General features: G+C 37.4%; 1 protein-coding gene across 1 annotated transcript; it reads left to right on the top strand.

The window, feature by feature from the left end:
• The first annotated feature begins 162 nt into the window (after positions 1-162).
• LOC114152964 (lissencephaly-1 homolog B-like) lies at positions 163-16,767 on the top strand. The gene is made up of 11 exons (XM_028031150.1): positions 163-340; positions 7,014-7,263; positions 8,779-8,863; positions 8,948-9,022; positions 9,676-9,882; positions 11,105-11,273; positions 12,303-12,405; positions 12,565-12,793; positions 13,606-13,707; positions 13,777-13,933; positions 15,280-16,767. Exons 2-11 carry the CDS (start codon positions 7,232-7,234, stop codon positions 15,351-15,353), a joined length of 1,233 nt encoding a protein of 410 aa, XP_027886951.1. The 5' UTR covers positions 163-340; positions 7,014-7,231; the 3' UTR covers positions 15,354-16,767.
• Positions 16,768-17,917: the final 1,150 nt, after the last annotated feature.

Here is a 17,917-nt window from a genome sequence, read left to right as displayed (position 1 = left end):
TTGAAAGTTTTGATGAAGCACTTTTTTTAAAATTTTTTTATGTTCCTCAATGAAAACAATATTCTAAAGAAAAACAGCCATATAAACTGTTGACGTATTCAAAACCGTGAGCGTGAGGTGTGCCCGTTACGCGCCGCCGCCCACTTCAACGTGCGCGCTGCCGGGGTCCAATCGCGACCGTTAGCCGGGGCCGGGCGACTGCGGTGGGAGAGAGCTGAGAAAATCTGACCGTCCGTGCCGGCTGATGTGAAAAGTCACGATACCGCAGTGAAACCACGCAACGCCCCAGCACATGCACAGGCCTGCTAAGGGAAATATGAAGTTCTTCATGTGTAAAATGGTGAGTTAGAAGTTCGTAGACGCGTTTATTCGTTTGTTTTGGCACTTAGTTAGACTTGTTATTTTGACAAGGGATCGCCTGCAGTGTCTGCGCTTTCCCGTTCCCATCTCAAAATGGCGGAGAGGCCGAAAGCTAAGCTAAGCTAAGCTAAGTGAAGAGTCAAAGTTATCATTGTTTAAGGCAGCTACTTAAAGACTATGGGTATTTTACGGCTTAACTTGCCTATACAAAGAGCTTTTGTTATTTCAGAACCAAACGTGGTCTTCTTCATTAATGCGTGATTTGCATCAAAACAGTTGTTTTGGAGCCTAGGTGGCTAACGTTAGCTACGCCTTTTTTGGAAATTCTGAGTGTATGAGCCAATTAGGTTTGTTACTAACACTTAAAATGTCAGAGTTAACTTTATTTCTGTTGTTAGCCTTAATGACTGTGTTCCGCTCAACTCATATTTGTCCTTGACTGAGTATTTAATGTAATATACAGACAGTGTTATTCATACCTAATTTACTTATATTCACCGATGATTGTGTTTTTATTAAGCAGTGCTATGTTGATGAGCCATTGGTCCTGGAGAGTAGATGCCCTGTCCGTGTTGTTGACCGCGGCTGTATAAATCTCTTGCTCACACTTGACAGCTGAGCTTGGTGTTTAGTGTGCTAAGCTAACCTTAGCTGGAAAGGGCGTTGCTGATGAGCCTCTGCTGCAACGTTCCCCTTGCGCCTCTAGAAGCTCAGAAAAAAACATTTTTTTGAAAATCTGTTACTAAATAGACACAACTAAATAAGGTTCTGGGATTTTAAATTTGCGTGAAGTTCCTCTTAAATAGCGAGAAACAGTTAAGCTACGTTTAACTGGTTTTAATCAGTGAAAATAAATGTATGCATGTGAATTATTACCTCCTGTTGCAATGCATGGTTTGTGGTGGGTTATGCGTGTTGACTATGGAAGCAACGTGTCAGATTTTCATAAAAGTATTGACTACTTCCATTATCCTTGTAAATGTGTATGATATATGCATGAGGTATTTTGGCCATTAAATATTTTGTATACAAAGAAGCTAATGGTTTTAATAAACTCTGCTCTAAATGTCAGATAAGTTACCACAGTAGATTTATAAGAATATACAATTTCATTACCTTTTTCCCCCCTAATTTTGTTTCATTTGTTGGCCTATAAAACAGAAAATTAATCTTATTTATTACTATTGTTTCTTTGAAATGACGATTCTAGTTATTTTTCCTGAAATAAGATGGAGGATTAGCATTATCATCAGGTTAGGTTATTTATCTAGTTATATTATTTAAATTTTTTTATCTTTAAAGTATTTGGTCTGCTGTGGCACATGCATAGTAACGGAAAACTAATTTCTTGCTTAGTCCTCAGCTCCAGATCAGTGCAACCTTTCGAAAACATTTATTCCCATTTTGTGCCTTGGTTACCATTTTATCCCTGCATTCTTCCATATAAACTTCTTTATTACTTACCCAATTAATGAAGTAATCAGAAAAGTACTTGTTTTAAAATTTATTTTAATTTTACATTATAATCTTATCCTTTGATTCACACTATTTCTCCTAATCAAATAGGAGTTTATGACATTTGATGGCCTTAAATTTGAAGTTTTATTCATTTAATTTTTTACATATTTGTTAAAAATCACTATGTTGTGATAGTATAATATTAGATGGAGAATTTGTGGAAAAAGTTTGAGCTCCTCTGTATCCTCCCTGGTCAGAAACAACCAATCAGAGCCAGGAGGAGAAGACAAAACCATCGCCTCTCCCTTCCTTCCAGTTTTCATCCTCTTATTAGCTATTTAATAAGAATTTGAATAAAAGATTAACAGGATAAAGCTAAAGATTCATAATGATGGCAAAATGACCAGGAAGCGTTTAAAAAGGGGATGCAGAAGATAAAATGAATGCTAAACCATTTGTGTTTATGCTGTAGGTATTAATTTGACTATCTGTTGCTCCGACTGAAAATGTGTCAGTGGTTTAATGTTTATCCAGTAAAGAAATGCGAATGCATTTCCTGTAGATAACCCAATGAATGCTCATTAATTCAGTAAAACAAATGAGATTTTAGCTGGCTTTTAATTTTTGTTTGCAAAACACTTATTTTTAAAGTGTCTCTTCTCTAGTGTTTAAAGTTAAATTTGTCAAACGTTATTAGATAATGGTATGTAATATTGTGAGCTTTTCTGGTTTGTAAGCAAACACCTTCTTCTGGTTTAACTTGACCTCTCAGAGACTCGTTTAGCTTAGAAGTCAAACTGAACAGCTCGACTCAAACGTGACTCAAAACTGCAGGATGATGCATTAAAAGAGTCATAAACTATCATAGATAACAATCAGCCTTTCACTTTATTTTAACCTTACATAGATCAAGTATGAGCTGTTCTCATTGTCTACCTAATCTGTTTGAGGTTTTGGTCGCAGATTTAAACAAAGCAGAAAACTGTAAGATGTTACATTTCTTTTAAATTTAGTTTCTTTTTCTTTAACATGTTCACTGGTTAAATAGTTGGGAGTTGTAGTTTGTTCAAAATGAAGTAAACACAATGCTCCACATGGAGATGCTAGTAAGCAGCACTACTGTGTGTTTCAATGCAATTAAAAAATAAAGTTCATGTAATGTCACAGTCTAAAACTGCTACCTAATGGTGGCTTTGTTCACCTGCACACTTGTTTTTATTTAATATTTTAAACAAAGAGAACATGGTAGTGTATATTTATATACTTCTGATCAGAAAAGAGCTAAATTATTGGACTAGTCTGCAGAAACACAGGATATATATATATATATGTGTGTGTGTGTTTGTATATTTATACATATGTGTGTGTATGTATATAAATGAAAAGATTGGTTGTAAGTTGAATTAGTCAAAAAATTAACTAATTAAATAAAATTAACAGTCAATCTTTTTGTTCGTTCAAGAAATTAAACTCTTCATGGAGTGTCTAGTTAGGACACACCTCCAATGTCATTTTAAAATAAATCCTCTGTGGATTGAAAAGACAAAAAATACTTTTTTGTTTTACTTACAAGGGCAATCTGGATTTCTTGTAAATAATTATTCCATTAAACAAGTTCTACAAATGTTTTGTTTATAATGCACCATTATTTTTGCAACACCCCTCCAGTTGTAACAAAGAATTTGTGAGATCTTGACCGTTTTATTTCAGATATTGAGTTTTTAATTAACATGTTGTTTTAACTTGATTTTCTCTCATTAAGTAAATAGCTGATATTCTAGCAACAGAACAGTCTAGTTTTTTTATATATGTAGTGAAGATTCAAAAGAAAATATTTATTTTGAAACAAATGTCACATGAAGGCATTGCTGGAGTTTAGGTGCTGCTGTTTTCTGTCACGTTCAGTGTCAGAATTGGGCTCTACTTTAGACAATTACATGTCTTGCCCTCCCTTCTTTTGATAAACTGTTACATAGATTGGACTTTGCACCATTTTTTTCCTCTATATTCATGACTCTTGTTCTCTTTCTTGAGCACCAAGTCTAGCTGACGATACATTAATCTGTTAGTGTGAGAGTAAGAAGTTTTGCAACACTTTGATGCCATTTGAAAAACTGGAACAAAGGCCCAGATTCGAAGTATCACTCATTTCTAAAAGTGTTTGGGTGACAGTAGCAGGTCCAGGTATCTTCAGCAGGTGCCGAAGCCGCCGACCGTTATGTTTATGCAGTAGTTTGGAACGTGGCCTCTCCAAGCTGAAATCCCTGCTCTGTTCTCACTTCAGTAATTCATATGTTTGCTGGTTTATAAAGAGAGCTCACAACAGTGGCTTGAATAATTTTCTTTTAGATGTGTAAGTTTTAATTAAAATCTTATTAATGACTAATTTTTCATGAAGCAATATGGAGAGAGAATCAAAACCATACTGGAAAGCATCCATTAGTGTCCATTAGGTTTGCATGACATCAGGAAATTGTGTAATAGCTATATTGTTGCTGGATAATATGATTTTCAATTATGAATGAGTCGTATATTCTTGACTTTATTCTTTGTCTTGCTTCATCACAATAACACATTTTGCTGGACGATGAATTGTCCCAGAAGTTATTGCGATAAACGATAATATTGTGTTTTGAGACCATGTCCAAGTGATAGTCATAATAGCATAATAATGCAAGAACAAATTCTCAAAGATCAATAAACTTTATATTTTAAAGAACATTTAACAAACGAACTGGAAGACGATTACTTTTTTTTTAAAGAAATAAACCGACAAATAAAATGAATTATTTAGTCTCTGCAAACAAAATTCTTCTTCAAAAAAAAGTTGTAGTTGAGACCAAAGCACTAGACTGAAGACTTTTATCTCCTAGTTTTTGGTAGAAAGAGAAACGATAAATCTTTCAAATGGAAATTATTGAGCTTGTTTTAATTTATTTTGGGATTAATTGATTTATTGCGATAGGCTTATCACAATGTGCCTACCACTCTGTGTGAGCTCATAAAGTATGTATCACATCTGGGCATGGAGGGAAGCTGAAGTCAAAATAATAAGCCAATTTTTGTAGCTATAAAGCTTTTCGATTTATATATTTTGCAGCAAACATGGCGATAACATCACCTGATCCCAGACAGTGTCTAGTTAAAGTCCTGGCTCTCTGTTTGGTGATCCTGTTAGCTGCCGTCCCATTTCTCCTTTACGTTGCACTGTCAGCTGTATGGAGGACTAGTGGTCTGTCACTCACACACACACAAACACACACACACTTTGTGTTGTCTGGTGTAGCTGCTAAGCAGCTTAGTGCTTTACAGCAACAACCTTCACTGGAGTTCAAGAATGAACACTATCATAAGTTTCCAGCCGCTGAATGGTGTTTTTACTTTGTCTTGTTCAGACTAAAACTAAAATCAGGATTTAAATATTTAAACTTGGGATGAAATATTATTTCAGACTCTTTTTGTTTTGGTGGAGAATTTAAATAAAACCAAAAAGTTATACAAGGAAGATCAGCAGAGGTTTTCATTTATCCAGTTTCTTTTGTAACTCAGACATTTATGACTTGCACCTTAGCTGTTTGGTAAAAAGTATTAGTCTGGCCAGAAGTGGTCATTAGTTGTGAATTAGCTGGGATTCACTGATTGCAGTTTTCTGGCCGATCTCCGATTACTAATCTTTTTAAAAAACCTAACCTGCCGACTCCAATTTTGGTCAATACCAATTGTTTTTGTCTGAAATGTTGCTCAGTATAGCAAGAAAGTTGCTGAACTGGCAACAGGGGGGTGACTATTGTTGACTGTAAAAGTGCAGACCTGACCTGGTGGGCCAGTCTGCCAGTCAAACCTCTCACTGCAGAGCAGTAGAGGATTTTTAGATGTTGGCCGAAATAGATAAGATCGGCTTCACATGTAAAAATCGTCCAGTCACTGATCTCCCAAAATTAAGGAAATCGGCACCAATAAATCAGCTGGCCGATACATCGGTCCGTGCAACCCTAGAATTAACCATTGGAAAGCCAGAGAGTTTTTTAATTTAATTTATTTTAAAGGCCAGATTTTCCCTTCACTGAGTCTCTCCAGCAATCAGAGTAAGAAACAGGAAAGTGTATGGAAAGGTTAATTGTGGTAGAGCAGGATATATCTCAAAAATATACATTAACCTGTCTCACTATCGCTTGTTTGTGAACATCAACGTAGAGGTGAAACATAATAAGTGGGAAAATGGTTTAGTATTTTTTTATTTGTTGTATTTCTGCACTGCAGAAATCAGAGGTCATGATTCACATCGTGGGGGGTCAGTGATGGGATTCTCCCAAACAGATCCATCAGTTAGCTTCTGTCAAATTAACTCGCTGGCTGAAAATCATATTATAATTTTTATCCCTTCATTTTCTGTTCAAATCAAAACGACTGCATCTACTAAGAACAGGAAGGACTTTTTTTAGTGATCAGCGTTAGTTCAATTTTTTTTATAAAACAAAGCTGGAATGTAGCTTAAATACGTAAATTCTCTAGAAAAAATTATACGTCGTACTACAAACGTGTGACTCTTAACTTTTCTCTTCAGATACAGCACTGGGGAAAAAAGTAATACATCAATTAAAATGATCAGTTAATCTGATTTCACTCTTTTTAGGTATATGTTTGAGTAAACTGAACATTTCTCTTTTATTCTATGAACTACTGACATGTCTCTGAAATTACAAGCAAAAATTTAGTATTTATTTGCAGAAAATAATGAAAAAGATGCAGTGCTTTCAGACTTCAAATAGTGCAAAGTAAACAAGTTCATATTTATTTAGAAACAACAACACTAATGTTTTAACTCAGGAAGAGTTCAGAAATAAATATTTGGTGGAATAACCAGGAGGTTTTTAATGGGGCTCAGTGCAATGGGCTCCTAATTTTTCCAGACCTGTATGCTTACTTCCTATCTTTTTATTTTACATCTATATGGGTGCATTCAGAAATAGAGATGTTTAGTTCCCTGTGATTCAAGATTTTAAATTTCTAGCATCGGTTTTATAAAAAAACAATCCTTCTACTTAAATGTAAATATTTCTTTTTTGTTTTACTTTTTTCCACAAATAAAGAATACTTTATTTCACAACTTTCTGTCCAACCAATTTAAAAGTTTCCTGAAATAAAAATGGATTTCTTTTAAAAATATTAATCAGCGTTTTCCTTCTCTTCTTCAGGTGACGAATATGTTGTGCCACTGACTGAGCGGGTGACATTTGGACCGTCGTAAACCTTCTTGGTGCCTCATAGCGGCACAGCAGAAGCACCTCCAGGTTCGCCGTCCTCCTAGCAGCTTTCCCTTTGCCACCTGCGATCCTCGGCGGGATCGGGCTCCTCCTCACCCAACGCTTCACCTCACCCTCACCTCCCCGCGAGGGAGCGAACAGCAGCCGCCATGGTGCTGTCACAGAGACAAAGAGATGAACTGTGAGTGCAATTTATAAGTAGGATTACGTGTGAGCAAGAACAGACATGTGCGCTGCAGCTCATTACCAGCAGCACCTGCAGGTTGGCTCGTCGCACTGCGGCGCATCGCACGTTTTCCTTTTGAAGACGGTCCAGAAGTCCACACTTGTAGATGTGAAATTAAATCTTCTACAACAGCGGTGTCAAACTCATTTTCGTTTTGGGCCAAATCAAGATCATGAATGCTCTTAAAGGGCTGGTTGTGCCAGAATGTATTGATAAAATCTGTTCGCAAACTGTTAATATATTAATTAATTCTTAAAATAAAATATTATTGAACATCTTTTCAGTTCCTCCAGGATTTTGTGATTCTCTTAGTTATTAAAAAAAAATCCTTTGTGGTACTAATTTGGACATATTTGTACTTATTTATGACAGTAAATGCGCCTTTTTATTACTCGCTGTATCATGGACTTTAATCTGACATCAGTTAAAGCTGAGGCAGCTGTTTAGTACAAGTAAGAAAGTTTATGACAATTTTTGAGAAAAATCTGCAATAAAATCCCAATTAGCAGCAGAAAATGCGGGGATGTGTTTACTTTTTTTTTTTGATTGATGTAATTTGGCAGTAAGCAGATAAAAACTGCATTGATTTGATTGATAACGTAATATTTAAACACACTTAGTGTTTAGTCTAAACGCTAGAGGTCCACATAAAAATCTATGGCGGGCTGGATTTGGCCCGTGGACCTTGAGTTTGACACATTGTGTTGTACAACAATCTGAAATCAGTGGTAAAAGCCTGAAGAGACGTGAGCTGCAGGCGCTTCACTTGATAGCTGCTTGGTGAATATTTCATAACCTCCATGACGGCAGGAAAGAAGCGAGGGGGATGGGGGACGACGAGCTTCACGCCGTTATGACCTGCACCTCTGTTTAAACACAGACGGCAAACAATCAATATTTAATGATTTTTTTTTTTTTTTTTTTTTACTTATTGCAGTTAATCCCAAAGGTATTCTAATGTTTGAGGGCCAAGTTGAATTAAAGCAGCAAGGGTGTAAAGTTTGTAGTCAGTTAGCAATTCGCTCATGAAATATTCACCCTCCGTCTTATAAAAAAACCTGTTTCCGCATTTATATAATTTTGTGTCTCCGTATTTGTGTTAAACTTCACTGCATCATCCGGCTCTCATCAGCTCTGCCTTCATGACGAGTCGATGGTTTCCATGGCAGCAGCAGCACTGTTTCCCAGCACACCTTTTCTTTATTTTTATTTGATCTTTTTCCAGAAAAATGTGATTCGTTTCTGTTTGCTCAGGCTGACATTTAAAGTTGAGTTGCTAGACGCTCCCCTCTGTTTGCCTTGGCGCGGTCTGCCATATTTTAAGGAGGAACATCGGCTAGCATCGATTTAATGGTGACACGGTTTCTGTGCAGACATTCACCTAATTTATGGCATGTTCAAAGTAAAGAGCACACACTGTAAGTGGGATGAAATTGGCCTTCAGATTACTAATAATGTTTCTTTTTCTAGAAATCGGGCTATAGCTGACTATCTTCGTTCCAATGGATACGAAGAAGCCTATTCTACCTTCAAGAAAGAAGCAGAATTAGATATTGTAAGGAGCAACAAATTGAAGAGTAATGTTTTTTTCCTAATGTGAGGGACTTCCTTTGTGAGAATCTGTTTGCTTTGGTTGTAGAATGAAGAGGTAGATAAGAAGTATGCTGGGCTTTTGGAAAAGAAATGGACCTCTGTTATTAGATTACAAAAGAAGGTAAGGAGAATCTTTTTACGCTTATGTGTAATCCAGGGGTGTCCAAACATTTTGGCAAGTTATAAGAGAAAGATTAAAATAAAATCAAGCAGTTAGTTGTCTTTTTGTAGAAAAAGGATAGCGACAACACTTGAAAATGATTTTGTACATTTTTCTGTATTAAAAGAAATTTAATCTAGTTCTCAAATAAAATGTAACTCATTCAAATTCTTATTGTGATGACTGTTGTCAGGAAATGCCTCCTGTAGCAGTCTGTGTTACAGCGAATTTGAAGAAACCTCTGACTGAAGACACTCTATTTTCCCAAGACGGTCTCATGAAATTCTTTTCAATTTCTTTTGGGCTCGACTGAACAAATGTATTTAATTATAAGTTATTTGAGTCGCTATCTTTCAAAATAAAAGCTGACTTAGGAACAGCAAAGTTCTACTTATTATAAACGCTTGGTTATAAAAATATAAATAATTTGTATTGTATTTAACAGTTTCCATTGTTTTACCTTGACTGAAAATAGGAACATTTTCATTTGTGTCATTCTTGAATCACTCTAATGGCCACAAATGGCCCCCGCGCCACCCTTTGGACACCCCTGGTTTAATGAAATGAGAACAAGCGTTGGTTCTGTTTTTGAGACGCTTTCCTTGCTGGTGTAGGTGATGGAGTTGGAGTCGAAGCTGAATGAGGTGAAGGAGGATATGACGTACGGCGGACCCGTCGGTCAAAAGAGAGATCCGAAGGAGTGGATCCCCCGCCCCCCGGAGAGATACGCCCTGAGTGGGCACCGTGCTCCAGTCACACGGGTCATTTTCCACCCCGTGTTTTCCGTCATGGTGACGGCCTCTGAAGATGCCACCATCAAGGTGTGTACAGGTGACATACTGACTACATGACAGACGTTTTACTGAGGTTTATATCATTTTCTCAGCTTCAGCATAGAAGCATAATTGCAGCATAAATCAAACAAAGCTAGCACCTTTACGGGAATAAATTGGTGCCATCTTTACATGCATGTTCACTTTAAACTGTAACCGGATGAAATAAACATGCTGCATGTTTATGAAAATAGTTAAAAGATGGAACCGGGAGGCGTGCCGTGGTGGCGTAGCGGTTGGCGCGACCCGTATTTGGAGGCCTTGAGTCCTCGACGCGGCCGTCGCGGGTTCGACTCCCGGACCCGACGACATTTGCCGCATGTCTTCCCCCCTCTCCTTCCCCGTTTCCTGTCAGCCTACTATCATATAAGGGACACTAGAGCCCACAAAAAAAACCCTGGAGGGGTAAAAAAAAATTTAATCCAGCAGATCCTGCGCAGATCTGAGCCTGCTCTCCGTTTTATACTCACTTCCTTCGCATTAACATGCCGCCTCCCTCCTTCTCCTTTTTCTGCTGTCGTTTCTCATCTATATGAACAAGTGACTATTCTTGACTTGTTTGCTCTAGACCCAAAGATCAGATCCTAATCTGTAAATGGTTCTTATTAAACCTGTGCTGCTTTTTAAGTTTAATTTGTTAGAATTTATTTTTATCTGAAGTTGGAGAACTGTGTTTGTGTTATTCTGGGTTTCTCAGTAAGTCTTTGAATTTCTTTGCTAAAACACATTTTGCTTGATGGCACAATCTTGTTTTTTTTTTTTTTTTGCAGCTGCACAATTCAGAATGTTGTGACAGTCCCAGCAAATTACAATTTATCTTTAATAATAGCACAAATTATGTAGAAAAGGCACAAAGCAATATTTTCCAGCCTTCCTGAATCGAGTATCAATCAGTTTGTTTTGGAAGCAGAGGTGATGTTATCTAGAACAGCTTTATCTAGATTTTGAAACAAAAACAAATTGATTAGAGTTGAGATTTTAAACTGATTTTACCTGGCATAATTAAAGCATCATTCTGTGTGTTTAGTCCTTACAGACAGTAAAACATTTACCTTAAACTCAAAAAGCTTTCCAAGTCCAACATTAATGTTAAAGATGATGGTTTTTTTACTTAATGTGGCTGTTTTCTCTGTTCACTTCCAGTTTGTAGTTCTTTTTTCTTTTTAGGATTTTAGTTTTAAGCCTCTTACTGATTTCTTTGTGCCTTCAGGTGTGGGACTACGAGGCAGGAGACTTTGAACGAACCCTGAAAGGACACACGGACTCGGTGCAGGACATCTCCTTTGACCAGACGGGGAAGCTGCTGGCCTCGTGTTCGGCTGACATGAGCATCAAACTCTGGGACTTTCAGGGCTTTGAGTGCATCCGGACAATGCACGGTGAGAACATTTACAGATTTAGTAACACCTGTTTCCGAGCGACACGCCGGCAGATGCAAAAGGCCACATCTGGGTTCTGAATTAAGTGTAAGCTTTTTTTTTTTTGCTTTTTTTTTTTGTATAATCCAACACTAAGGGGAAAATGGCAGCTCTATTGGAAAGATGTCCAATGTTTTTGTCACATGGGTCAAAATTGTCAAGTAAAAGTAGAAAATGAAGAAAATAAATGTAATATCAAGCAAATGAAGAAGTAATCGTAGATCCAAAAATGTAAACAAGATTTTGCACATTTGCTATATTAAAAGATATGCATGTAGTTTTCAAAGTTTTTGGGGTCTCAACTGAAGAAATTTATTCAGGACTTGAGCCACTTTCAGTGAAAATCTTTGCTATATTTTAATAAAATATTAAACAAGTTTAATGAATTAAACTTGATTTGGATCATGCCATAAATTAATTTAATTTAATAAATTGTTTTATTAAATTAGTTAAATTAAACTTGTTTAATACATTTAATAGATAAAATTTATTACATACATTTTAATAAAATGTATTTAAATTAAAATAAAGTTTAATTAAAGTTTATTTGGATGCAAATCATCTTTAACAGACGTGGTCCTATTTCTCATAAAAGCCTGGTTTTTAAAAAACCCTGAATACTTTGGGTTGTTGTAATAAATTATGTTGGCTGTATTTTTATCCTTATGACAAATGAAACTTCTCCATTTACATCAAGACCTTGTGCTGGAATTTGTTAAATTCTTTAATTGCAGTTGGTGGGCCACTCAGAATCAATCTAAGGGCCAGTAATCGCCCCGGGGCCGCACTTTGGACACCCCTGTAACATTGCATATGAATCATATTTTTGGGTTTCATCTAACTAAATATATCATCGGATCCATTTACCTAATGGAAAATTGAAGCAGGCTGTTTTTCAGCAGGGTGGTGATTTGTAAGAATCTCCATTTTGAACTAAAATAATAAAGATGAATGCAGATTAGTGACTGAAGGTGAAACTGTGTTTTTCAGGCCACGATCACAACGTGTCGTCCGTAGCAATCATGCCAAATGGTGACCACATAGTTTCTGCCTCCAGAGATAAGTCCATCAAGATGTGGGAGGTGGCCACAGGGTGAGATTTCATTTTATTTTACATGTTTTATAGAGACTCTTATAACTAATTTACAGCAGAAGTGCACTGGTGTAAGTCGAGCTGTGTGCATGTGTGTGTGTGTGTGTGTGTGTGTGTGTGTGTGTGTGTGTGTGTGTGTGTGTGTGTGTGTGTGTGTAGGTACTGTGTGAAGACATTCACAGGCCACAGGGAGTGGGTGAGGATGGTTCGCCCAAACCAGGACGGCTCATTGATCGCCAGCTGCTCCAACGACCAGACTGTGCGCGTCTGGGTGGTCGCCTCCAAGGAGTGCAAAGCCGAGCTGCGGGAGCACGAACACGTGGTGGAGTGCATCGCCTGGGCCCCTGACAGCGCTCACCCCACCATCCTGGAGGCCACAGGCTCAGAGGTAATCCCACCTTTTCCTTCGACAAGGATGCCGGATGAGAATCCAGAAGGCATGCCTGGAAATAATTTTGTTTTCTCAAATGAATCATATTTATAATATTTTGATGCCTCTGCTCTTTCTGGTGTGAAAGATGACGTTGTTGAAAAGCAGATTTTGTAATAATAAATTATAGGTGGAGATGTCACTTTGCATTGCAAGGTGAGATTTTTGGAGATTTGGAGTCCAAATAGGACTCTACGGACAACAATTACAAAAGGAAAACTCAGAGTTTATCAGAAAAGAGTTTAATGCCCAGATCCTGATAAAATGAGACTGGCAAGTTTTACAGTTTTGTAGGCATTTTTTATATTTTATCTTCTAAGAGCAGAAAACTGAAATATCTACTTGTGGGTCTGCCATGATAACAAAGAAATTGTCCTGGAAGTTGATAGATGATAATATTGCTGTTTTCAGACTATTTTCAAGTAACATAATGGTGATGTCATAATCATACAAGAACATATTCTCAAAGAGCAAAAATTTCTAATGAACATTTAATACTAGAACTGGAAGATATTTTAAATATACAAAATAAATAAACAAAAACAACAAATAAAATGTCTCCGTAAACAAAATTGTCCTTCAAAAAAAACAAAGCATCAGACTGAAAACATTTGTCATCCGGTTTTTGGTAGAAAGAGAAAAATGATAAATCATCCCAATGTAGATTATTGAGTTTGTTTTAATTTATCATGCGACTAATTGATTTATTGCTTGTGGCTACAGTAGCCTTTTTGATGCGTCATCCCTTCCCTGGTGTTTCTGTTTTGCAGAGTAAAAAGAGTGGAAAGCCTGGCCCCTTCCTGCTCTCTGGCTCCAGAGATAAAACGATTAAAATGTGGGACGTCAGCATCGGGATCTGCCTCATGACTCTGGTAAGTGGCAGGGAGGACGCTGGGTGACGTTTCTGAGCGAGTGTTGGGTAACGAGCCTCTTGTCCTCAGGTGGGACATGACAACTGGGTGCGTGGGATACTGTTTCATCCTGGAGGACGATTCATCGTGAGCTGCGCCGACGACAAAACAATCCGGATCTGGGACTACAAGAACAAACGTTGCATGAAGACCTTATCTGCTCATGAACACTTTGTTACCTCTTTGGGTGAGATTTATTTAACTTATCAGTACAGATAATATTTGTGATGTAGTTACTAAAAAAATAAGAAATAGTTACAGGCAGCTGAGAATGTTGCTCTGCTCAACTCTAAAATTAAAAACTGGGCACAAAAAGGGAGACGTGTATGAAGAATAAACACTGCAGTTTGCAGCTCACCCTCACATTTTCAAGATTTAAGTGGAAAGTAACTTTTTAATTTTACGTGTTTGTTTTGATATTATCATATATAAAATTGTCAAAACACCGGTAGAAACATAAAATAATCTGCTGAGTAGGAATGCACCAATTTCAGTTTTCTGTCTTTAAAAAGCCTTCTGATTTTGACTGGTACCTTTTTTATTTTGTCTGAAATGTCGCTAAATACAGCAAGAAAGTTTCTGAGTTGGCATCAGTGAGGTGACTTGTTAGCTGAAAGAGTTCAGATATGACCTGGTGGGCCGGTCTGTTAGTCCAACCTCTCACAGGACTGCAGAAGAGGACTGTGGCTGATTTTTAAATCTTTGCTGAGGTAGATAATATCAGCTTCACATGTAAGTATCGGCCGATCACAATCTCCCAGAATCAAATAAATCGTCACAGATAATTCAGTTAGCTGATAAATTGGTGCATTTGGAGAAAGTTTGGTGTAACGCAAGGTGTTTCAAGTAAGTTTCAAGAACCCATTTTTTTAAAGAGAATGTCTATAAAAACTGCTTTTCAAAATTTCAAAAACATTCAGCATTCCTGGCGTGTTTAAAGTTGAGAGTGGTGCACCTGTTGGGGAGGTTTCTGTTTGAGTGGAAAAGCAGCATAATTGGTTCACTGTTCCAAGAGATGAGATGCCACACCTGTACGTTACTTCTGGAAACTCGTTGATTTTTATCTGCAATCTGTGGCCAAACAAAAGCTTCTTAATTCATTGGATTTTTTTTTTCACCATACTTTAGCTTTTGGAATTTGCCTACTTTGATTTCTGTTTTTATTTTAATCCCTGCAATGATTCTGGAAAATGTTAAAGTTTTTTTTTAAATTATGCTAAATATAGGGATGCATGATATATCAGCTCTAACATCGGTATCGGCTGATATTAGTAATTTTTTAATATATCGATATTGGCACTGTAAATAAAACTGGGCCGATATTAGCAGCTGATATGCCATTGTCTGTTTCTGGTCAGGTTTTTTTTACCTAAAAGTGTTACGACAACAGAGAAACGCATATAATATCGGTTATCGGCCCAAATTTTCTTATCAGTGCATCGCTAGCTAAATATAATGTAACAACAAAGAAGCTGCCCAGAAACGGTTCCCTGTACACAGGTTTAAATCTTTTTTTGTGTGTGTTTGTTGCAGATTTCCACAAGACTGCTCCATACGTGGTTACGGGCAGCGTCGATCAGACAGTCAAAGTCTGGGAGTGTCGCTGAGACTGCCACCATCTCTCCCCCCTACCCTGCTGCCCCCAATTCCAAGGATTTAAAAAAGAGAAAAACAAAAAAAAGATCCCCGACGCGCCATGCTAGCCGCCGCCCCTCAGCTCCCTCCGCCCCGACTTCCAGCCCTTCACCTCTCGCACTCCAAATCATAGTTGACCAATGTGCTTTACCTTCCCCTCGCTCCTCCCTACTCTGATCCAGCCCCATTAAGATGACTATTGTCCTTTTTGTGTAAATTATTCTGGATGTAGGGTACGCTTAATAAATGTCACGCAAATATCTGACACATAAACACTCAAAATGATAATAAATATCTTTGCATGGTGACTCAAACAAGAAAAAATAAATAATAATTCAATACTGTTAGATTTACAAATTTCCATACTGTTGTCATGACTTTCCATTGGGTCAAAGGGTAAATGTCTGTGTGTGCCGGTGCAGATAGATTTAACTGAGTGCACTAAAACCAATGGCACCTCCTGTTGACGGGGTTTAGGTTATGTTTAGTTTTTCTTTTATTTCACGGCTCCTTTCTTGTGGTCCATTGTTGCATTTATGGAGGAAAAGGAATCTGAAGGAAAATAATCAAGCCTGTTGAAGCTTTGCAGTTTTTCACATTAGTATAACGTCACACAACGCAAAAACGCAAAATTTTTTCAGCAACATATAGGAGCTTGTGTTAAGTAAATGATTCCTTAATAGTTATGAAAACGTTCCAGTTCCACTGGCGCCGTTACCTAGCAACGCCAGCCCAGCCCAGCCCGTCACCTAACAACCCTGCCGTAGTTTTTTTGGCAGATTATTTAACTTATAAGATATTTTTCTCTTGTTAAATGTGACATAATCTGCTAATGGAACTAGTAGTTTTTCAATATTTACTTAAAACAAGCTCATATATGATGCTACTTCCAAATTAGTTTGGTTTTAATTCAAGTCAATTAAGAGACTTGTGCTGGAAACTACTAATACTTGGTAAGATTTTGTGTTTTTGCGGTGTGCGTGTCTGTATTTTCTTATTTTTTGACAGGAGAATCTTTCCACCACATCCGATCCGATGGCAGGCAAAGCTTCTCGCCACTTCGATTTTTCTTCCTTTAACCAAACAGATCGCAAACGAGCCCCCGACAGGAAAGTGTGTTTTACAGAGGAAAACGTCAGCTCACCTGTTCATGAGGTGTGTGTGTGTGTGTGTCCCTCCAGAGAATCGCCCTGTTGCTATCTCTGCCTTGATAACCCGATCCAGGGCTCCGTCACAGGATTTTCATCCAGCTTTCTGTGGTCCCACTGCTCTCTTTGCATACACTCACTAATGCACATACACACACAGTAAAAAAAAAAAAGTTGTGTATCAATATATCTGGATGTCATTGTTTGCAGCATAATGAAATAAAATTCTGTAAATATAGTTCATTTTATTTGTGTGCTTTATTTTAAAAGAGTGCAGTACTGCTCCACGTCCTGCAGGGGACGCCAATCACATTCCTGCTCCAACTTACTGGAATTACCTTGTCAGCGGACCAGAGGCATGAGATTGAGCTACTGGTTCAGATGTGTTGAAGAAGCATCTACATCTGGGGTGTCCAAAGTGCGGCCTGGGGGCCATTTGTGGCCCTTGGACTGATTTTATGCGGCCCCAACTGTTAAATTTGGCGTTTAGATGCAGATGAGACTTTTAAATTGTAATCGGGGTAAAAATTGTTGCCAAGATAATTTTCTTCCGCAGGAAAATGTAAAGTGTAACACAAAGTATTTGTGTTTTTATGACCAAGTTTCAACAAAAATTAAAATCAAGATTATCCAGAGACTTTTACTGAAAAAACTTTGCTGCACCCAAATCAGCTTTTACTCTCTTAAACTTGGCAAAATACAGCAAGTGTTTTGAAATAGTGACCCAAATTCTGTTAAAATTGCTGAAAATGTATTCAATTGTGAAACCTAGACATCTTTCTTTTAATACAGCAAACATGCAAAAGCTGCTGAAGCGTATTAGGGCCACTGTAGAGGAAAAAAAGTTGTATATTTCTGCCAAACAATTTTGAGTGATCTCAGAAATTTTCTAGAGAGAACTTGAAAATTTCTGAATTTCTAATGTTGAACATTTTCTTTTGAAATTTTTTCTTGAAAATTTCCAAGTTTTCTACAAATTTGTGATTCATCACAAAATCGTTGACTTTTGTCTTTGTTCCTCCAATAAAATGTACTCTGGCTACTTTATTTGCTTGATTTTAGGTTGGGGTTTTTGACCTGCAGCTAATGTTGAGTCTACAATTTTGGCTCATTTGGCAAAAAGTTTGGACTGATCTGAACCCCTTTGCCTCCCAAACAGAAAGTTGATTTATTCGTTCATTCTGGAAACGCAGCTGCTTTGGTGTTTTTGCAGTGTATTCAGAAATGTTCCATACCTGTTTGTTCAGAAGTAAACCCCTCACACCCTCATCTAGCAGCTTGTAGAATCACCTTTTGCAGCAAAAACATGATTTATTGATTTTTTATGACTTTATTGTTGTGAAGGAAGAAGTGTGGTTCGCTTTTCTTTGCCACGCTGCTCTAGTTTA

The sequence above is a fragment of the Xiphophorus couchianus genome, chromosome 11 (genome assembly GCF_001444195.1).
Source record: "Xiphophorus couchianus chromosome 11, X_couchianus-1.0, whole genome shotgun sequence".
Taxonomy (NCBI): Eukaryota; Metazoa; Chordata; class Actinopteri; order Cyprinodontiformes; family Poeciliidae; genus Xiphophorus; species Xiphophorus couchianus.
The sequence above is the reverse complement of the archived record's forward strand: the minus strand, read 5'-3'. Positions and strand labels throughout refer to the sequence as shown.

Coding starts and splice junctions, on each gene's coding strand:
- LOC114152964 (XM_028031150.1), top strand. CDS start 7,232: ATGGTGCTGTCACAGAGACAAAGAGATGAACT. Junction 8,864..8,947: donor AAGAAGCAGAATTAGATATT/GTAAGGAGCAAC, acceptor CTTTGGTTGTAG/AATGAAGAGGTAGATAAGAA. Junction 9,883..11,104: donor CTGAAGATGCCACCATCAAG/GTGTGTACAGGT, acceptor TTGTGCCTTCAG/GTGTGGGACTACGAGGCAGG.